The sequence below is a fragment of the Heptranchias perlo genome, chromosome 9, assembly GCF_035084215.1.
Source record: "Heptranchias perlo isolate sHepPer1 chromosome 9, sHepPer1.hap1, whole genome shotgun sequence".
Classification (NCBI taxonomy): Eukaryota; Metazoa; Chordata; class Chondrichthyes; order Hexanchiformes; family Hexanchidae; genus Heptranchias; species Heptranchias perlo.
In genome coordinates this window covers 25,557,157-25,579,252 of record NC_090333.1, presented here as the reverse complement: position 1 = coordinate 25,579,252, position 22,096 = coordinate 25,557,157, and the positions used below count along the sequence as shown (strand labels likewise).

The 22,096-nt window shown below is 41.0% G+C and overlaps 1 protein-coding gene across 1 annotated transcript; it reads left to right on the top strand.

Annotated features, from left to right (window-relative positions):
* The first annotated feature begins 8,547 nt into the window (after positions 1–8,547).
* On the top strand, positions 8,548–17,335 carry ptger4c (prostaglandin E receptor 4 (subtype EP4) c). Its single transcript, XM_067990040.1, has 2 exons — positions 8,548–9,850; positions 14,086–17,335. Exons 1-2 carry the CDS (start codon positions 9,008–9,010, stop codon positions 14,710–14,712), a joined length of 1,470 nt encoding a protein of 489 aa, XP_067846141.1. The 5' UTR covers positions 8,548–9,007; the 3' UTR covers positions 14,713–17,335.
* The last annotated feature ends 4,761 nt before the right edge of the window (positions 17,336–22,096 follow it).

Below are 22,096 nucleotides of genomic sequence, written 5' to 3'. Positions count from 1 at the left end.
GGAAGACCCAGTAGCTTCAATAGCAGCAAAAGATCAAACCGCTGAATTGAACGACTGTTATGACAGAGAGACGGTGCGAATGATACTATTTGCCTGGAGCCCCGAGGTATTTATGTGTCTGTCATCAGGGATATGAGAAGGCTGTCAGGGATGGGCGGAAACTATAGCTGCAGTCTGGAAAGCAGTGGGGATAGGAGGCAATGGAGGTCAGGCTGCTTTGCAAGCTCTGATGAATTGTAAACAAGAGAAAGGTGGAGGGACCTTCACCACACCAGGCTTGGGTAAGGACTCAGACTATGAGGTTGAGACTTTTGAGTCAGTACAGAATGGGGTTAAGTCACAAACATCAGAAATTGAAATATGGTTTATGTGAAAAAGGGTAGTCTATGATGGAATCAAGAAGGAGAAAGGGAGAATGTTACAAACAGCAGAATGTGTTCTTTTGTTTTGAGCATACTGATTCTTTAAAAAGCCTGTCCTAATTGTGAGTGCTTTATTTTCGCTGTTGCGGGCTACAGCCCCTTTTTAATGCTTGTTATGTGTTTTTCTCTTTTGTGTAATGTTAAGGTGAGAGTGAATTGATGTCTTAAAATTTTGACATTGGAGGTGATTCTACTGTTTTAATGATATTGGTTGTACTGGAATGTGATAGCTGTTAGCTCACTGACAGCACCTCTTTGATCTTGTGATTGACTGTGATCAGAAAAAGTAACCCAAAAAAAGGAAAAGAATGAATTTGACAACACTCTGGAGATGTAGTTGAACTATCTAAGAGTCAATAAATTTTGGACACCTCTTAAATAAATGCTAAATACTTTAAAATGCGATGCATGAACTGAAATGCTGTCTGCGTGTTCTAACAGATTTTATTATCCAGAATTTAATTGTTAAAAAAAAGATAAAATGCAGCTTTAAAGAATTACAAGTTACAGTTGCAGGATGGTCTCTAGTTATAAATCAATTTGAACTTCTTCAAAGCACCTTGTGCAAGACTCCTCCCCCACCCCCTAAGGCTTTGGCGAGAAAGAAGTAATTAACCCTTAATTAAACATAGAAACATAAAAACATAGAAAATAGGAGCAGGAGTAGGCCATTCGGCCCTTCAAACCTGCTCCGCCATTCAATATGATCATGACTGATCCTCTATCTCAATACCATATTCCCGCTCTCTCTCCATACCCCTTGATGCCTTTTGTGTCTTGAAATCTATCTAGCTCCTTCTTAAATATATTCAGTGACTTGGCCTCCACAGCCTTCTATGGTAGAGAATTCCACAGGTTCACCACCCTCTGAGTGAAGAAATTTCTCCTCATCTCAGTCCTAAATGTCCTACCCCATATCCTGAGACTGTGACCCCTCGTTCTGGACCCCCCCAGCCAGGGGAAACATCCACCCTGCATCCAGTCTGTCTAGCCCTGTCAGATTTTTATATGTTTCAATGAGATCCCCTCTAATTCTTCTAAACTCTAGTGAATACAGGCCTAGTCGACCCACTCTCTCCTCATATGACAGACCTGCAATCCCAGGAATCAGTCTGGTGAATCTTCGCTGCACTCCCTCTATGGCAAGTATATCCTTTCTTAGGTAAGGAGACCAAAACTGCACACAATACTCCAGGTGTGGTCTCACAAAGGCCCTGTATAACTGCAGGAAGACATCCTTGCTCCTGCACTCAAATCCTCTTGCAATGAAGGCCAACATACCATTTGCCTTCCTAACTGCTTGCTGCACCTGCATGTTTGCTTTCAGTGACTGGTGTACAAGGACACCCAGGTCTCTTTGTACATCAACATTTCCCAATCTATCACCATTTAAATAATACTCCGCCTTTCTGTTTTTCCTTCCGAAGTGGATAACTTCACATTAACCACGTTATACTGCATCTGCCAAGTATTTGCCCACTCACTCAACTTGTCTAAATCGCCTTGAAGCTTCTTTGCATCCTCCTCACAACTCATGATCCCACCTAGTGTTGTGTCATCAGCAAACTTGGAAATATTACATTTGGTTCCCTCACCCAAATCATTGATATATATTGTGAATAGCTGGGGTCCAAGCACTGATTCCTTCGGTACACCACTATTCATTGCTTGCCACCCCGAAAAAAGACCCATTTATTCCTACTGTTTTGTGTCTGTTAACCAATTTTCAATCCATGCCAGTATATTACCGCCAATCCCACGTGCTATAATTGTGCACACTAACCTCTTATGTGGGACTTTATCAAAGGCCTTCTGAAAATCCAAATAAACTACATCCTCTGGTTCTCCCTTATCTATTCTACCAGTTACATCCTCAAAAAACTCCAGTAGGTTTGTCAAACACGATTTCCCTTTCATAAATCCATGTTGACTTTGTCTAATCCCATTGATATTTTCTAAGTGACCTGTTCTCACATCCTTTATAATAGACTCTAGCATTTTCCCTACTACTGATGTTAGGCTAACCGGTCTGTAGTTCTCTGTTTTCTCTCTCCCTCCTTTTTTAAATAGTGGCATTTGCCACCTTCCAATCTGTAGGAACTGTTCTTGATTGCTGAAGTTAAGTATTGAACTGTATTAGTTTTTTTAAGAAGTTGGCCTGAAAAGTTCAAAGTGAAACACTGCTTTCTTCAGGGGTGCATGGTGAGGACGCTTGGATTAAATCAGTCCAGGTGGCCATCAAAGGTGTTGGGTAGTAATGTGTACAAGATTCAAGCTGATGAAAGGGATAGGTGAGTACATATTAACCAGATAAAGAAATGGCAGGGACAGGATACCAAAACGGTACATGCTATTGTTCCTATAATCCTTTTATGGCTTATGGACAATGACAGAGTGCAAGTTGAAGAGGACGAGACTGTCTCCACTGACTCCAGAAGGACACTCCTAGGCCATGGGCCTTTAATAACATGGGACGATTAGTGAGCGTTCGAACATCCTGAACCCTCCTTACCTGAAGGAATAGATGAAAACAATCAAAAACACAAAGGGAAGGACTTGGAGTTGGAAATTTCAAAGTCAGCCAGCCATCCTATGTATATCTATGTGTGGGATAGACAGGGTTAATTTCAGACAGGCTGCGAGCTCCAGAGAGGGAGAGAGACAGAGACTGACAGAGGAGCTAGGCAATCTCTCTCATGTTTTGTTTTTCTGGATTTGTTTTGGTTAAAGGGATTATTCTTTAAAATGAATTCACAAATTAACCCCTTGCTTCCTTTTAAAGCAAGGGGCTACGGATTCTGGGGCCACATGAGTGTTGCTGGTGCAGGATTACCAAGAGTAATGTGACATAAAAATGGCTTCGCAAAGTTACGGAACAACTTTTGCTGGAGAAATGTTGGTACAGGAAACGATCCAGTAGTGTTAAAAATTTACGACCTTATCTGCAGACATCGACAGTTATCAAATGTCACAGCATGGTGGCGTTTTGGACTAAGACTTCGATTTTGAAAATTCAAAATTACATAGAGAAGGAAAAACAATCATCAGCCTCAATTAAATCTCTTCGATACTTAACTGAGAATATACCAAGTTGCTTTTCCTCTTTTGAAAATGTTTTGATTTGATTTGCTTTAACCCATTTATTTTCCAAGACAGAGTGCTTAAAGTGGTGGGTGGTGGGGGGGGTGCGGAGATATATCCAAAAGTAATTACAAGCACTTCTGTCTCTACTGTAAAACCACAATGCCTGGACATAATTGGTTTCTGAAATTGGAATTGATAAGATAAATTGATATGAGTTGCTGTTCAAGCACTCGAGAAGATTTGCTGTCGTTTCAGGGGATAATCAAATTATATTTTAAAATAAAAGGAGTTGAATCTAAGTGGTTCCTGCCCAATGCTGTGTATCCACAAAGAAAATATTTTGAGGATGGAATAAAATTGTACCTTGACAAGTCCTGTCAGTCCAACAATATTGCTCTCTGTAATTGGGATAATTTTGAAATGATGGAATGGACTCAGGCACAATGTAATGGGATATTTAGGGAAATGAAAAGTGGTCCAAGAAGAGTTTAAGTGAAATAAACAAAAAATGTATTAATATTGGACAATGCTGTAAATATTGTATTGGACAGTAAAGTTCCTCCAGGGCTCAATAATGAGATGAAATGGTAATATAATGGGATGTGTAAAATTGGATGAGAGGAAGTGATTGAGAATATAAGATAGAAACAGGGAAATTACACCACCAAATGGGAATTTTTATAGAAGTCATTGCCCTGGGTGATTATGGGTGAATTTCAGGAACCAAGCCAAAGGGGTTAGTGAAAGATGTGTGAGTGCATCCATGAGTAACATAAATAACCTGGGCATGATTCACCAAAAGATATCAATCTGGTATAAATGTACAATCTAGTGAAAGTCAGGAAAGTGTAGTTGAGAATAGTTAATTGATAACTTTGTCTTGGAGATGTTTGTGTCCTTGCCTATACTGAACAATGAGAAAACTGCATTTGACAGCCTGGCCACTACCCGAGACATCGGGACCCTGCAGGGGGAGATAAGTCAAGACCTCCAGACACCCTTTTGATAAGATAACCTGAAAGCCCAAGAATGGCTACAGTGGACATGAAAGATACAAATGTATGTTGCCATCAATTGGAAACAGAGACCAGGATGAAGGACATGATTACAAAGGCCTACGGCCTGGTGAGCTATTGGAACCAATCTTCAAACAGAGCAGTTACTCTTACAGGATTGAATCTTACTGGACATATGAAGTGCGCCATGGAAAACACATTTGCCAATACCACGAGGAAAAAGAAATTGGCCAGCAGAAAGTAGCGATATGTTGCGTGTGAGGCAATTAGATTGTGGAAATGCATGATGCACTGAAGTATGGGTCTCAGACATGCTCAGTTACTTGACAACAGCACAACATGAAATGGTTAATGTGGCTCAGGAGAAAATCTTTTAAGCAAGGCACTGACACATGCTCCATAGAGAAACCAACTAATTAATGAAACAATCAGAGTTAAACACTGATACCTATCAGAGGGATTGAAATTAAAGTAAAGAGTGACATAGAAATTTGGATTTCCAAAATTCAGGTTTAGGTTCCTTTGAGTTAACAATGAAATTGGGACAACTGAGGGCTAGGGAGAAATAATACTTAGTAAAAATATCAATATGTATATTGGTAAAAGGAGAGTTGGAGAATCTTTTAAGTCCATGATTTCTTGATAATATGGTACACTGTAGTTTTCTGTACAGTGTATTATGATTTTCTTTTTCTATATCACGATGTATAATATTAACCAAATGAAACTTAGAAGCAATATGTATATGTCTACGTGTGTTTATGTAAACATAATGTTAATAAAATATAACTCAAGGTGACCTTAGACAAGACTAAGAAGAAAGTTATGGGGTAAGGTGAAAATTGACCCAGAGTGGTTTCATTCAGGTTCAAAAGAAGGGAGATGTAAGAATATGGTTTAAACTGAGCATAGTCAAGTATCCCGTTTCATATAGCGTCTAGGCATTTAGCAAGAGGGAGGTGCTGGGGGAGACGAAGTTGCCGTCTCTGTGTAAACAAAAGCAGCTTGTAAGTTAGGAGGTAAAGGATGAGGTAGTCACTTTACGTGGTACGGTTCATCTGAAGTTGATTAACACAGAGTTAGCATGGGGATGGGATAATTTAAGACTAGGAGATAAGACCAGAGATATGTGCAGCCCCGACAGCCAAATAGTATAAAGATAAGGCACTCTGCACCCAAAAGTTAGAGCTCTCAGGACATTCGGAAGTCCACAGCCACTTAGACCAGAAGAGTAAATGGCTCAGATAGGTATGTGATGCTGACAAGATGAGAATGTTAGATAAGTGCACGAAGGGTCACTGGGGCTGTTGGAGATTAAGATTAAAAGACTGAACTGAAACAACGCAATGCTGACACTGCAAAGGGGACATCTACCCTTTCGAGTCATGCATTGTGGAAAACAGTATAGAACGTGGGACAGCACCCTTGGGCTAGAATTCTCTCACAGATTTTAATCTTTGTGTAGTATACTCAATGTATAAAAGCTGAATGTGCGAATGGATGTATTGCACTACTGAACCGTGAACTAAGGGTGGGATGGGAATGTAAGCCTAAAGGGTTACCCCTGCAGGCTCAGAAGATGGGAATGTAAGAAAAGCATTATATAAGCTTTCTATAATATTGCTAATCTTGTTGGGGAAAAGCATTATGTTATCTTTCCCTGTGAACAAAGGCTTTCTGTTCAACTAAAACAAGCTTTTGGGTTACTTTGTGAAGAGAGGGTCTCTTTGAGCAATGAGTGTCTGGTGTCATACTCACCTCCTGTTCATAAGATGGGTAAGGGAAGTTGTCTCTAGTTTGGGAAAAGAAAAGTGTTCTTGATAACTCAGAGGCATCTAATCATGAGGGAGGTAGTAAAGTCAGATGTCCTGTGTATAATGGAATAGGACTGATGGCAGCCCCCTGAGACAGAGAGGATGATTGATGCAAGGCCCTTATAGAGCTAATGTGTCTAAAAACATATATAAGATGAGAGCATCTTCATATTAATTAGAACGTTCTCGGAACAAGGCTGGACCACTCAACTAATCAAAGACCTTTGAGAGGTGCACCTCAAAGCTTTGTAGTGATGAACTTTTTCAGGTTGCATTATGTTTAATTGTACTCTTGTATTTTAACATCTTTGTTACTTATTATAACTTCTTAATAAAAGTTATTATACTTTGGAACAGAACACCTTGCAGCCTTTTTGATTAAAGACTAAACCCGTAAAATAGATAACTCACAGAAGTGGAGAAAAAGTAAAGTTCAAGAGTGCGGTTTATAAGAGTGAGGCCAACGGGAAAGAGAGATAATAAACATGGGCCTAGTAACTACCCCAGGAAACTGGAACATCATTGTGGGAACTTATTGGGGGTGAAATTGGACATGGGTGAGGACGCAAAACAGACGGAATCGCATCAGTCGCCTAATATACGCTGCCCCTGATATCCGGTCCCATTGACTTCAATATTGGGCATGTCGTATAAAGGTCAGCAAATGCAACTCCGCCTGTTTTGCGTCCCTGCCCATGTCCAATTTCACCCCCTGCATATCCACGAGAGTTAACAATAGTACTATCCCAGCATTCCAAGAAGATCTACCACTTACTTGTGTGGATGATTCTGTCCTTCTTCCCAGAACATGAAGAGAGAAATGGTGCTATGCCTAGCTCACAGTCGTCAGAAGAAGCACTTTCAATCCAATCCACAATGCTTGCCATAAAGAAAATTGCAAATGTCGTTGACAGCTCAAGTGCAGTTGGGGCTCACTGTGACTGATAATCTTTACCTTAAGTAAACCACAGCTCTATAGCTGCTACTTGGGCCAAGTCTGATTTGCTTGTCTGTGTTGGAGTAGCTCTTTTAGGTTTTAAGACAAACCTAGGAAAAGGAACCACATTAATAAGAAGACCTCTATATTTGATCTCAGCCAAAAGTTCAAGTAGCTCTTTTGCTGCCCATAATCTTCTGGCAAAGGCACCAATGGAACATTATCTTCCTGGAAGCTGTTTCCAGTCAGTTCAGTCAGAGGCTCCCTTGACTAACGGCTCTTTTACTGCCCCTAGCTTCCTAGGAAAATTCTGAGAAAACAGTCATCCTCCTCAGTTAACAAGGAAGCTGTTGCAGTGAGGTATTCCCTGATTAATGTTAGCAAAATGTTTTTTTTAAAGTAAAATATAAATAAATTATCACAAAGTATGTGTGTGCAACATTGTGATGCAATTTGCACAAGGGGACACGTGTTCCTTATATTACAGTGATATCACAGATCACTGGGAGTCAAGTATTTGTGAAACGCATATTTAAAAATGAGGAAAAAGGGAAAGAAAAATGAAAACAGAATTCACAGACAAAATCAGAAAAATTACAAAGTATATAAGCAGCAAAAGAATTAAGAATGGGAAAGAAAAATTGAAATGTATGTTTACTGTACTCTTAATTGTTAAAAGGAGCGTGTACTGGGATATGTTATAAATTTGATAACTCCAAATCTGAGTTTGGCCCATTAACTTCTGTTCAGAGGCATGCCCTCCACCTCCAGTACTGCCCCTTTAGCTACAAACTGAATAATGAACTCTGGGAACAGAAGGTTTACATTCATCCAAGCTCTGACTCACCCAAAGTTTCCCTCAGTAGCTGAAAGGGTGAAAGGAATCAGTTCTGCAGCCAAAGAAGGCAAAGGAAAAAAGGAAAGAAACGTAAGTTTCAAAACAAAACCTTAGATGACCTTTTCAAACACAATGAGAAAGCTATCAAAATTTGGTGTCTAAAGTCATTTACTTTAAGCAAGAAGTATTAAAATACAATTCTACTGTAGTAGATGGCATAATAAAATAATATAGGTAATGTTATTTATAGATATGAAATCATAGGACTACATAGAATTTACAGCACAGAAACAGGGCATTCAGTCCAACATGTCCATGCCGGTATTTATCCTCCACAGGAGCCTCCTCCCACCCCTCTTCATCTAACCTTATTGGCATATCCTTCTATTCCTTTCTCACTCACGTGCTTATCTAGCTTCCCCTTAAATCCATCTATGCTATTCGCCTCAACTACTGCTTGTGGTAGCAAGTTCCACATTCTCACCACTCTCTGGGTACAGAAGTTTGTTCTGAATTCCCTAATGGAACACAGAGAAGCAATATTTCCAGGTGGAGATGGGTCCCAGTAGACCCCACCAGTTAGTACTGTCATTTTGCTGCTGTGACATCCACGACTTAAACGAATATGTGACGTCTGTGAACTCCACTTATGTCACCTACAGGAGGCAGCTTTGGATTTAAAAAAGAGAGCGCGTTGTGAGAGAGTCAGATCAGCGAGCAGAGTAACAAAACGAGGTAGCAGAGAGAGAGAAAGGAAGACCAGTGAAGCCAAAGGTTTACACTTCACTGTATGCAGCTTTCAGACTAGTGACCGCTAACTACAGGACTGTTTATCTGTATGGGGTTTTCTTCGACATTCCTGATGTGGTCGTGTTAGTAAAACCCTGCCCCGAAGGATGCTGACCGTGACGATGACTGAGTCTCTGAACGAATCTAACTGGGAGGAAGTTAATGACACCTCAGCTAACGGCTTGGCCGTGTCCTTAAACATCAAGTCCAGCCATGTAGTCACCTCGGCCAGCATGTTCGCCGTCGGGGTGGTGGGCAACCTCATTGCCATCGTGGTACTGTGCGTCTCCAAGAAAGAACAGAAAGAAACCACTTTCTACACTCTGGTGTGCGGGCTGGCGGTGACTGACTTGCTGGGGACCTGCTGCACCAGCCCTGTGGTGATCGCCACCTACCTGACCCAGCACTGGCCCGGGGGACAACCGCTCTGTCACTTCTTCTCCTTCTCCATGCTCTTCTTCTGTTCGGCGGGCATGACCATCCTGTGCACCATGTCCATCGAGCGCTACCTGGCCATCAACCACGCTTTCTTCTACAGCCAATACATCGACAAAGCTCTGGCCAGGCTGGCTCTGATGGGCGCCTATTTGATCAACCTGGTCTTCTGCATCTTGCCCTTTTTCGGGTTGGGGACTAACGTTAGGCATTTCCCCGGGACCTGGTGCTTTCTGGATTGGAGAGCCAACAGCACGGTGTCCGCCTCCTACTCCTACATGTACGGGGGCTTCAGCGCCTTCCTGATCCTGGTGACCGTCTTGTGCAACCTGTCCGTCTGCGCCACCCTCATCAGCATGAGGAAGAGGTCCATAGGGAGGGGCGACGCTGCCGCCACAGGGAGTTCCAGAGGCCGCCGCTTCCCCAACCTCGCAGCCTCCGCCGCCGAGATGCAGATGTTCTGGCTGTTAGTCTTCATGACCATAGTCTTCCTGGTCTGCTCCATCCCTCTGGTGGTAAGCAAGAAGAGAGACAGAAAGTAAAAACATTTTTTAAAGGAAATGGAGAACTTGGAGAGTTTCTGCCTGATCACCAATCTGAATGTAAATGACAAGTAGTTTAATGGAAAATGTTTGCACCTTCCTGATCATTAGGGCTGATTCCAGCCAGACTTAGGGTGACCCATTGAGAACTGCATCGATTTCTATTCACCACGCCCAACAGTAATGCAAGATATACTTTTATTTTAAATTCTCCGTTTTATATTTTAACTATTTGCGTCTCACATTTAAGTTAAAATGAAAACCTTCTTAATTAAAAAAAACATATTCTCAATTTTGAATGTGTTTTGAAGTGTAATCAGTGAAAGGTCAACTACCATGGTAGGTACAGGTCTTAATTTGTAATATTCTAACCAACAAATAGTTCAATTGCGCTTGACTTTGCCTTTGGTACTGAAAAGTTGCTACAGCTCTCAAAGGGGAAATATGAATTAATTTGTGTTTAAATAGAAACATCACCGGTCAGATTATAACGCATCTAGAAACCAAACTTCTTACGTGGAATCTGTAAGATCTGCTGTAGACGTCACACCCGTTTTGTGATTAATATTCTGGTAAATATATCTGTGAAAACCATGTTGTTGAAGTCGCGTTGTTATAGTTAAAGGCCATATAAGTAGACGGTGAAGGTATGACTTATACACAAACAACCTGAGAAAATTTAATCTTTTCAGCTGCCTATAGGCTTTACGGTGCGATGTTCTGATAGTGATTATATAGGGATTTACAGTCAGTTCTGATTGCGATTGTGTAGAAGTTCACAGTCAGTTCTGATCGTGATTTTGCAGAAGTTCACAATCAGCTCTGGCTGAGATTGTGTGCAAGTTCACAATCAGTTCTGATTGTGATTGTGAAGAAGTTCACAGACAGTTCTGATTGTGATTGTGCAGAAGTTCACTGTAAGTTCTGATACATTTCGGTAGGAAGAACGAGGAGAGGCAATATGAATTAAAGGGCACAATTCTAAAAGGGGTACAGGAACAGAGAGATCTGGGGGTATATCTACATAAATCGTTGAAGGTGGCAGGGCAGGTTGAGAAAGCGGTTAAAAAAGCATACAGGATCCTGGGCTTTATAAATAGAGGCATAGAGTACAAAAGCAAGGAAGTCATGATGAACCTTTATAAAACACCGGTTCGGCCACAGCTGGAGTATTGTGTCCAGTTCTGGGCATTTTAGGAAAGATGCGAATTCCTTAGAGAAGGTGCAGAAGAGATTTACTAGAATGATTCCAGGGATGAGGGACTTTAGTTACGTGGATAGACTGGAGAAGCTCATGTTGTTCTCCTTGGAATAGAGATGGTTGCGAGGAGATTTGATAGAGGTATTCAAAATCATGAAGGGTCTAGACAGAATAGACAGAGATAAACTGTTCCCATTGGTGGAAGGGTCAAGAACCAGGGTCAAGAGGACATAGAGTTAAGGTGATTGGTAAAAGAACCAAAGGTGACACGAGGAAAAACGTTTTTACACAGCGAGTGGTTAGGATCTGGAATGCACTGCCCGAGGGAATGGTGGAGGCAGATTCAATCATAGCCTTCAAAAGGGAACTGGATAAGTAATTGAAAGGAAAAAAAAATTGCAGGGCTACAGGGATAGGGCGGGGGAGTGGGACTAGCTGGATTGCTCTTGCATAGAGCCGGGACGGACACGATGGGCCGAATGGCCTCCTTCCATGATTCTATGATTCTACGATTGTGATTGTGCAGAAGCTCACAATCAGTTCTGGTTGTGATTGTGTAGAAGTTCACAGTCAGTTCTGGTTGTGATTGTGTAGACATTCACAGTCAGTTCTGGTTGTGATTGCATACAAGTTCACAATCAGTTCTGGTTGTGATTGTGTAGAAGTTCACAGTCCGTTCTGATTGTGATTGTTCAAAGTCCACAGTCAGTTCTGGTTGTGATTGTTCAGAAGTCCACAGTCAGTTCTGGTTGTGATTGTGTAGAAGTTCACAGTTCTGGTTGTGATTGTGTAGAAGTTCACAGTCCGTTCTGATTGTGATTGTTCAGAAGTTCACAGTCTGTTCTGGTGGTGATTCTATGTACGTTCTCAATAGAGATCCAAATTTTGAATGCAATTAAGTTATCTCTTAAATATTGCTTTATTTTTATTACATGACTAAATAATTAGAATCATAGAATCTTACAGCACAGAAGGAGGCCAATTGGCCCATTGTGCCTGCGCTGGCTCTCTGAAAGAGCTTTCCTTATTAGTCCCACCCCCTGCTTTATCCCCATTACGCTCCAATTTTCTCCCCTTTATGTATTTATCCAATTCCCTTTTGAAAGTTACTATTGAATCTGCTTCCACCATTTTTTCAGGTAGTGCATTCCAGATCGTAACAACTCGCTGCATTAAAAAAATTCTCCTCATCTTACCTCTGGCTCTTTTGCCAATTGCCTTAAATCTGTGTCCTCTGGTCACCAACCCACCTGCCAGTGGAAACATTTTCTTCCTTTTTACTCTATCAAAACCCCTCATGATTTTGAACACCTCTATTAAATCTCCCCTTAGCCTTCTCTGCTCTAAGAAAATAGTCCCAGTGCCTCTAGTCTCTCCATATTACTAAAGTCCCTCATCCCTGGTACCATTCAAGTAAATCTCCTCTGCACTGTCTCCAAGGCCTTGACATCATTCCTAAAGTGTGGTCCCCAGAATTGGACACAATACTCCAGCTGAGGTCTAACCAGTGATTTATAAAGGTTTAGCATGACTTCCTTGCTTGTACTCTATGTCTCTATATTTATAAATCCAAGGATCCTGTATGCTTTTTTAACAGCCTTATCAACTTGTCCTGCCACCTTCAAAGATTTGTGTATGATAGACCCCCAGGTCTCCCTGTTCCTGCACCCCCTTTAAAATTGTACCATTTAGTTTATATTGCCTCTCCTCATTCTCCCTTCCAAAATGTATCACTTCACACTTCTCAGCATTAAATTTCATCTGCCATGTGTCTGCCCATTTCACCAGTCTGTCTATGTCCTCCTGAAGTCTGCTACTATCCTCCTCACTGTTTTCTACATTTCCGAGTTTTGTGTCATCTGCTAACTTTGAAATTATGCCCTGTATACCCAAGTCCAGGTCATTAATATATATCAAAAAGAGCAATGTTGCCAATACCGATCCTTGGGGGACACCACTGAATACTTCCCTCAAGTCTGAAAAACAACCATTCACCACTACTCTCTGCTTTCTGCCCCTTCGCCAATTTAGTGTCCCCGCTGCCACTGTCCCTTTAATCCCATGGTCTTCAATTTTGCTAACAAGTCTATTATGTGGTACTTTATCAAAAGCCTTTTGAAAGTTCATATGCACAACATCAACTGCACTACCCTCATCAACCCTCTCCATTGCTTCATTAAAGAACTCAATCAAGTTAGTCAAATACGATTTGCCTTTACCAAATCCATGCTGGCTGTCATTGATTAACCCATGTTTTTCCAAGTGGCAATTCATTTTGATCCAGATTATTGTCTCTAAGTGTGAAATGCCTAAAGCTCTATCCCAAATAAAAGCAAGGAACCTGCAAATGCTGAAAATCTGAAATAAAACAGAAAATGTTGGAAATGCACAGCAATCTATTAGCATTTGCAAAGAAATGTTAATGTTTGGTGGTGGACACAAGAGTACATTTTGCAAGTCCTCTTGCTGCCAGCAGGACATTGCACATAGCCAGTGCATATTGGAAAATGATGTGTGTGCTGCCACAATTTTCCGATATACACTAGCTGCATGCAAAATTTACCCTAACAGGGACTACATTTGAAACATTAACCTGTCTTTTTTCTTTACAGATGCTGGTGGAACTATCAGTATTGTTAGCATTTTCTGTTTTTATTGTAAAGTCCTAACCCTATTATCTGTAACAAAAAATAGTGAATCACATGTAAATTAAAGAGTAGTGAATCACATGTAAATTAAAGAATTTAGCTCTTCAAAACAAAAACAAAAAAAGCTGGAGATACCCAGCAGATTAAGCAGCATCTGTGGAGAAGTCAGTCAGTCAGCATTTCAGGTCCAAGACTTTTCATCAGAACTGAAAGATTTTGCAGATGAACAACAGTTAAAAAAGAACGGAACAAGGTTAAGGGGAAGGGAAATCCCTTCAGCTGATCTGTTCGATACTCAAATGAATGCTGGGATGAAATAATTATTTTAAATTAATGCATAAGTGTTTTTTTCTTTTCAGATACGCATTTTTGTGAATCAGCTGTACGGCCCTGCACAGATACAGGCAGGTGAGAAACTGGATTACCGTGGTGACCTTCTTGCCATCCGCTTTGCCTCATTCAATCCAATCCTGGATCCCTGGGTGTACATCCTCTGCAGGAAAAAGCTTCTCACCATGGGGTGCGAGCGACTGAAGCGAACGGTGGGCGCCACAAGGGATGGCCAGGCACGCAGGGTGGGGTGGGTCAGTGGCCAACAGACGACACCAGTCTCGTATACCAACAGCATTGCCACTAGTTATGCCTCCCTACGAGCAAAAGACGAAAGCAAGACGTTGCACAGAGAAGCCAGCCACAGAGCTGGTGCCATGACTCATTCTTTCACAGACTTCACGAACCAGCAAGTGTGGGAGACTGCAGCTCACCCGTTCAGCATCCCTCATGGGAATCACACTGACCTCACTAAGATTCATTCTGAGACTCCTCCACAGACTAAAGCCATCTTATGCACAATACTGCAGGAAACTACAATAGCAGATGTCAGCGCACAAAACAACACTGCTCTGAGCCAGGAGGAGAGAACGTTTGACATTTTGAATTGTACTTTAAGTACACCTTCATTGAGCATATCAGAAAAAAGTATTTAAAAGAAAAGATTTTTTCTAAAGTATTGCACATTTATTTATAGACTTTGAAAATACTAAGAGTCAGTCTCGTTTATGGCACAGAAACTGATCTGTCATGCTTTTAAATGGAGTGTTGAACACTGAGGCAAAGTTATCTGGATGTACCAGCAATATTAAGGCATCATAATGAAGCCTTGAGGCCCTATTTTACAATGCACCCAAGTCATTCATATGTCTAGTTGTGTACAAATAGGGGTCCATTTTAACTTGTATCGCCTGACATTAATGGGGTGGTAATGGCCTCAAAACGGAGTCGGTAGCTTTACCTCCCCGTTAACCATGACAATGCAGCCAGCGCCATTTTGAAAGAGGCCTACTGCTGGGCGCCCATAGTACCTGCCTGTTTCACACATAGGCCCATTTGAATATGCAACTCTGGGTCCTATGATTGCTAGTTTAGATTGGAAATGGTCAGAGCAGAATGTGAGCCATATGCACGCTCCAATCATTTTCCATTGGCAAAAATGGAGAAGAGACCCAGCCAAGGTAAGTTTGATATTGGGCCAGATTTTGCTGTCAAAATAATGGTGAGGCTAATGGCGCTCACCATTATTTATGCGTAAAGAAATAATCTGCGAGATTAAATGCGAATATCCAAAAGTTGCTGTCTGAGTTGTGCCTCTCCACCGTCAGCTTCGCAAAAATGGCATTTTGCTGGCTGCCATTTCACCATTGACATGCATTGAATGTCGTGAAGTTGCTGTATTTACGCGGTAGATTTGATCTGAACCTACTGCAGATATTTAGGGTTAATAATTACAAGCGTAAGTATCCTTTTTACTTTGTGATAAGTGTTAATGACTGTCAATCAGCTCTCTGGTACCGGAAATTAACTATTATGAGTCTGGAGTCTGATTCCTTCAGGTTGTGAATTGTTTTAAGTGATTTTTAAAATATCAAATTTTTAATTTAAATTTTTTTTCTTATCTTTCCTCTCTGTCTCTTTTTTTCTCTCTCTCTTAATCCAATCTTTTTTCCCTCTCTTTATTTCTCTTTCTGTACCTGCTTTGACATTGAATTCATGTCCTTTAATTTACCTTCCTTCTCAATCCTTCCGCTGTTCATTTCCCAATCCTTAAATCTCATTGATTGAGGAGATATCCTGTTGGTTGCCCTGTTCACTCAGGTCCCAGATGCCCTGTTTCCTTCTGTGCACTGTTATCAGCTTGCACTTTGAACAACTTAGTGGGCAAAATTTTTTTGAGCTGAAAGACGTAGGGGCAAATCTAACTAACGGCAGATACCGTTAGATGCCCTGCTACAGCAAAATCTGGCTCATTAATTTGTTAGGCCAGGAGGGGCAGGACTGCTCCTTTGGGCCCCACATAAATAATATGGGCTGCTGCTGCCCCGAGACTCCATCTCCTCGATCATGCCTCCCCTCCCCCATGCATTTACCCTTTTGCCAGCCGGGGAGGCCCAATATTGGTAGGCCTCATCCGCGAGCTGCATGGGAAGCCTCTTTGGCTCCCTCGCAGCTCACCCGCCCAATTTAAATGAGGCTCAAAATCAGTGCTGCTTCCTCACTTCGAGAGCAGTCGCCCAAAACTCAAAATCGACCCCATAATGTTTGAATTTCAAGAATCTAGATTTTTGGAAACGGTGAAAATAAAATGTTGCAATTCTTAAGATTAACCAACATTCACATCCAGCCACTTATCAGATCACAAGTGTAACAGACAAAGCTAAATCAGAGGGAGTAGTTTTGTAACATTGTTATCTTAGCAGTACAGAATTTTATAACACCTTGATTGACTACTGTCCAGACCTTAAGTATCAGAAGTTAGCACTAGACCAGTATATAACTACTAGCCAGCCATTACCAGAGACTGGCAGTAGAGTGGTATGAAATACTATCCATGCCTTACCAGAGACTGGAATTAAAGTGGACCTTAAATACTATCCATGCCTTATCAGAGAGTGGCATTACATCAGTTTGTAAATACTATCCAGGACTTACCAGAGACCAGCCTGGAACCAGTATGTAACGAACTTGCATTTATAGAAGCGCCTTATCACATTATCAGGATGTCCCAAAGCGCTTCACAACCAAGGAATGACCTTTGAAATAAAAACAGAAAATGCTGGAAACACACACCAGGTCAGTCAGCATCTCTTGGGAGAACATAAATGTTAACATTTCAGGTTTTGAAGAGGGGTCTGTACCCAAAACATTAACTTTGTGTTCTCTCCACACAGGTGACTGGCCTGTTGTGTGTTTTTAGCATTTTCTGTTTTTGTTTCACATTTCCAGCATCTGTAGTATTTATCCTTTTTCCTAATTACTTCTGAAATGTAGTCATTGTTGTTATGTCAGTACTATCCAGCCCATACCAGAAACAGACACTAGACCAGTAATCAAATACTATCCAGCTCATACCAGAGACTGGCACAAGACCAGTAATCAAATACTATCCAGTCCATACCACAGATGGGCACTAGATCAGTATGTAAATACTATCCAGCCCATACCAGAGATGGGCACTGGACCAATGTGAAGATGTAGTAAATATGGAAATTTAGAAAATATTTAACACCTCCTGGCCCATAATACTCTGAATTAAAATAATTTATTTTTGTGGAAGCCAGTTGCATTATTTTCCTTCCTTCTCTCTCTAGCCCTCTCCAGACTAGGCAGCATATTCTGATTGAGAGGGCAGAAGGATGACCAACTACCAAGCCTCTGCCAATGTTACTCTATAAATGACCAATGGGACAGGCAGCAGACTTGCCCCAGGATGAATAGTACTCTGAATTTTAAAAAATCTCCAATTTTCTCCCAAACACTCCTAATGGTGTTGACTGCTTGCTAGGATGCAGTTCTACAGTCGTCAGTCACCACCTAGTAGTCCGTCCAAGTGGAGGGTGAACATTGAGTCAAATAAGTAGGTTGGCAAACTATTTTATCACAGGGATCATCATAGTTGAGTCCATCCTGTCCTCATCATACCTTCACACATGCAGTGCATATTCAGCAGGGGTTGCTGTCAGCCATCAGGAATCAGAATCCTGGTAGATTATCCTCTCTCTAACCCAGCGGTATTGAGGCCATTCATAGTATCCCTGAGAGCAGCTAACTCACCACAGACCAGGCATTGTATCTGAGACCTTCCTGATCTGTATGTACCAGCTACTCACTGAGTTGTCAGGAGGACTTCCTCTGATTTAACCTCCATTCCATTGTGGAGGCACCTGAAATCCACCTTTCTATGATGGTCCGATTGAGATCAGGAAGTCAGCGTGTTGGGATTTGCTGGTGGAGCCTGCCTTCCTGGCACAGCATGTCCAAGTTCTAATGCAATGTGCAGGCACTGCAGAATGTGAGCAAAACAACAGCAATTATTCATTTATTATAAGTTAAGAAAGTGGCTATTGTTTACCTGTAATTTATGAACAAGCTACAGTCATTTCTTTAGTGATCAATAATTCAATTGTAAAGATTATTCTTGTGTCAAATATTTTGAATCTCCACTGGCACCTGCATTGCATGCTGGGAGAGGTTGAATATATGTTTCACTTAATTGTTTTCTTTGTCTGAAGACGTTTCTCTCAGATGAATCAATTATGTAAAGTATTTTTATGTTCAATAAAAAGAGATTTACAAATAAAGAAATCTATTGATGTGCTGATTGGTATTTCACAGAGTAAAACTTTCCTTTTATTCCTGTTAAGTGGACTTGGGAAGCCTATTAAATTTGATTGGAACACAGGAACAGGAGTAGGCCATTCAGCCCCTCGATTCAATTAGATCATGGCTCATCTATATCTTAACTCCACCCACCCTCCTTGGTTCCGTAACACTTCATACTCTTGCCTAACAAAAATCTATCAATCTCAGTATTGAAATTATCAATTGACCTAGCCTCAACAGCTGTTTGGGGGAGAGAGTTCCAGATTTCCACCACCCTTTGTGTGAAGAAGTGCTTCCTGACATCACCCCTGAACTGCCGAGCTCTAATTTTAAGGATATACCCCCTTGTTCTGGACTCCCCCACCAGAGAAAATAGTTTTTATCTATCTACCCTATCAACTCCTTTAACCATCTTAAACACCCCAAAAGCTCACCCCTTAATCATCTATACTCAAGAGAATACAAGCTTAGTCTATGCAACCTGTCCTCATCATTTAAACCTTTTAGCCCCAATATCATTCTGGTGAATCTGCAAAGTTATTTTAAAATTTATTTCATTAAATGTTTTATGAAAATAGAACTCATTTCAGAATACAGGATTAATTGATAGAGTGTGAGACCACATTTATTGTCCATTCCTAGTTAGTGATTGTTTTTATAATGGATTGGGTCATAAGTCCATTTCAGAGGGCAATAAGAGTCAAGAGCAGTGTAGGACTCAAGTCTCGTAGGCCACACTGAGCAGGGTAGTAGGTTGGGTTTTTAATAGCAAAGCAACAGCTTTCATGGTCTTTGTTTGCTGGTAGCAGCTTTATTGAAGTCAATTTCATAATTTACCATGGTGGGATTGGAACTCATAACTTCTAGGTTGTTAGTACCATAATCACTACCATACCCAATTGTCCATCTCGGAAGTGCAGATATCTTTTGCACCCAAGGATATAGGTCCTATAGAAGAGTGGTCCAAAATGCAATAGAAAAGGTGGTAATCCATGTCAATTTGCACTGTGACCCATCAAAGGGTATGTCTTCAAGTGTGCATGTTCAGGCTCCTCAGCCAGCTTGTCCTAGATGGCCCAAGCACCGCAGCATTTTCTTAAGTGGGATACCAAAGTTAGCATTTTACATTATACTCTTTTTGAGCGTCCATCATCCATATTTCCTCTGAATGTGAGATTTATTTACCAGAATAATCTTACAGACTCATTATTTATGAAATTTGTAATAGCTTCTTATTAGTCCTAGGAATATAGGAACAGGAATAGGCCATTCAGCCCCTCAAGCCTGTTCAGCCATTCAATTAGATCATGGCTGATCTGTACCTCAACACCATTTACCCACCTTTGATCCACATCCCTTGATACCCTTACCTAATGAAAATCTGTCGATCTCAGTCTTGAAAATTTCAATTGACCACAACCTTTTGGAGGAGAGGAGTTCTGTTTAATAGGAATTCTATATAAAGCTCAAGGCTGCTTTGCATTCATGAGCCTGATAGCACTATAAAGTTGGAAAACCTCACAGCAAATCATTGTGTGAGCTGAAGACATTCATCCCAAGTTCAGATGTCTGTAATGGAATACATTCAGGTACTGTGGTGTTTGTGCAAATTCTATAGGGCATGAATGTGGTGAGGAGTAATAAGTGCTCCAAGCAAAATTGCAAGGGAACTGTGCAGCAGGATTGATGTATTTATAATGAAGCTTCCAGGAACAACAGCTAGCTAATGCTCTCATTGTGATTCTTGCCTTCTGTTTGTTGTATCACCACAAACATACAACATTACTGCAGGCAATTGTATTTTCTGTGCATGATGACATGAGAACAAAGTCTGTCCCTTCAAATCCTTTTATGATCACTATTATTACTACATTATATGGAAAACAAACAATTTCAATTGTCTCTCCCCAAAATGGAATCCCCCAACTGCAGCTGTTAAATATTTATCCCTTTGTAATTAACATTTGGCTTATTAAAATGTTTAAATTCTTTGAGTAGAATAAAAAAATCTGCAATATATAGGAGAGGAAAGGGACCGAGAAACTCCCACTGTCAATAATTTTACTGAGAAGGTTGGGCTGAGTACAAAACAGGAAATATAATTTTGTATTTACGCTGAACTTTTCACTAAAATTATTGACAGGAGCATTTTGACCTCCAGGGAAAGGAAGATCTAGCAGCTATAATGTGAAAGAGAGAAGAACAGAGAATGGCAGCTTCTCACTCTCCTCTCCTTCATGCTGGAGCTACTGTTTTTCCCCCTTTTTCTCTGCTATCTCCCTCATTTCTGATTGTAAAGTTCTCTCCAGATCACACACTCTCCATACGCAGAATCTCTATGACACACGCTTTTCCGTACACAGAATTCCCATGCACACTCACCTTTATGACACATCAATCTTGGTATCGTCTTCTGTTCCTTAGTCTATGATATACACCTCTTTATGGTATATTCTTCACTATGCCATTCCTCTCTGTTTAATATTCTGTATAACACACCCACAAATGCTCGCCACCCCTCAGAACATTCCTTCAATAGCATGTTTTTCACTGTAATAATTCTATATTCCATATTGGGCATGTTCTATATTGGTAGTTTCTATATTGGGAATGTTCCATATTGGGCATGTTCTACATTGGGTGGTTCCTATATTGGGAATGTTCTATATTGGGCAGGTTCTATATTGGGAGGGTTCTATATTGGGTGGTTTCTTTATTGGAGGGGGGGGGGGGTTCTACATTGGGTGGGGTCTTTATTGGGCAGGTTCTATATTGAGAGGGTTCTATATTGGGAAGATTCTACATTGGGCAGTTTCTATATTGGGCGGTTTCTATATTGGGTGTGTTCTATATTGGGCGGGTTCCATATTGGACATGTTCTATATTGGGTGGTTTATATATTGGGTGTGTCCTAAAGTGGGCGGGTTGTATATTGAGCATGTTCTATATTGGGTGGATTCTATATTGGGTATGTTCTATATTTGGTGGTTTCTATATTGGGCATGTTCTATTTTTGGCAGGTTCTATATTGGGTGGTTTCTATATTTGGTGGGTTCTATAGTGGCCGGATTCTATATTGGGAGGGCTCTACGAACATACGAATTAAGAGCAGGAGTAGGCCATTCGGCCCCTCGAGCCTGCTCTGCCATTTGATAAGATCATGGCTGATCTGATTGTGACCTCAACCCTACTTTCCCATCTACCTACTATAACCTTTGACTCCCTTGTTAATCAAGAATCTATCTAACTCAACATTAAAAATATTCAATGACCCTGCCTCCACCACTCTCTGGGGAAGGGAGTTCCACAGACTCATGACCCTCTGAGAGAAAAAATTTCTCCTCATCTCCTTCTTAAATGGGAGACCTCTTATTTTTAAACTGTGGCCCCTAGTTCTACTCTCTCCCACAAGGGGAAACATCCTCTCAGCATCTACCCCTTCTAGTCCCCTCAGGATCTTAAATGTTTCAATAAGATCACCTCTCATTCTTCTAAACTCCAGTGTATACATGCCCAACTTGTCCAACCTTTCCTCATAAGATAACCCCCTCATCCCAGGAATCAGTCAAGTGAACTTCTCTGAACCACTTCCAAAGCAATTATGTCCTTTCTTAAATAAGGAGACCAAAACTGCACACAGTATTCTAGATGTGGTCTCACCAATGCCCCGTACAACTGTAGCAAAACATCTCTACTTTTATATTCCATTCCCCT

Coding starts and splice junctions, on each gene's coding strand:
- ptger4c (XM_067990040.1), top strand. CDS start 9,008: ATGCTGACCGTGACGATGACTGAGTCTCTGAACGAATCTAACTGGGAG. Junction 9,851..14,085: donor TCTGCTCCATCCCTCTGGTG/GTAAGCAAGAAG, acceptor TTTTCTTTTCAG/ATACGCATTTTTGTGAATCA.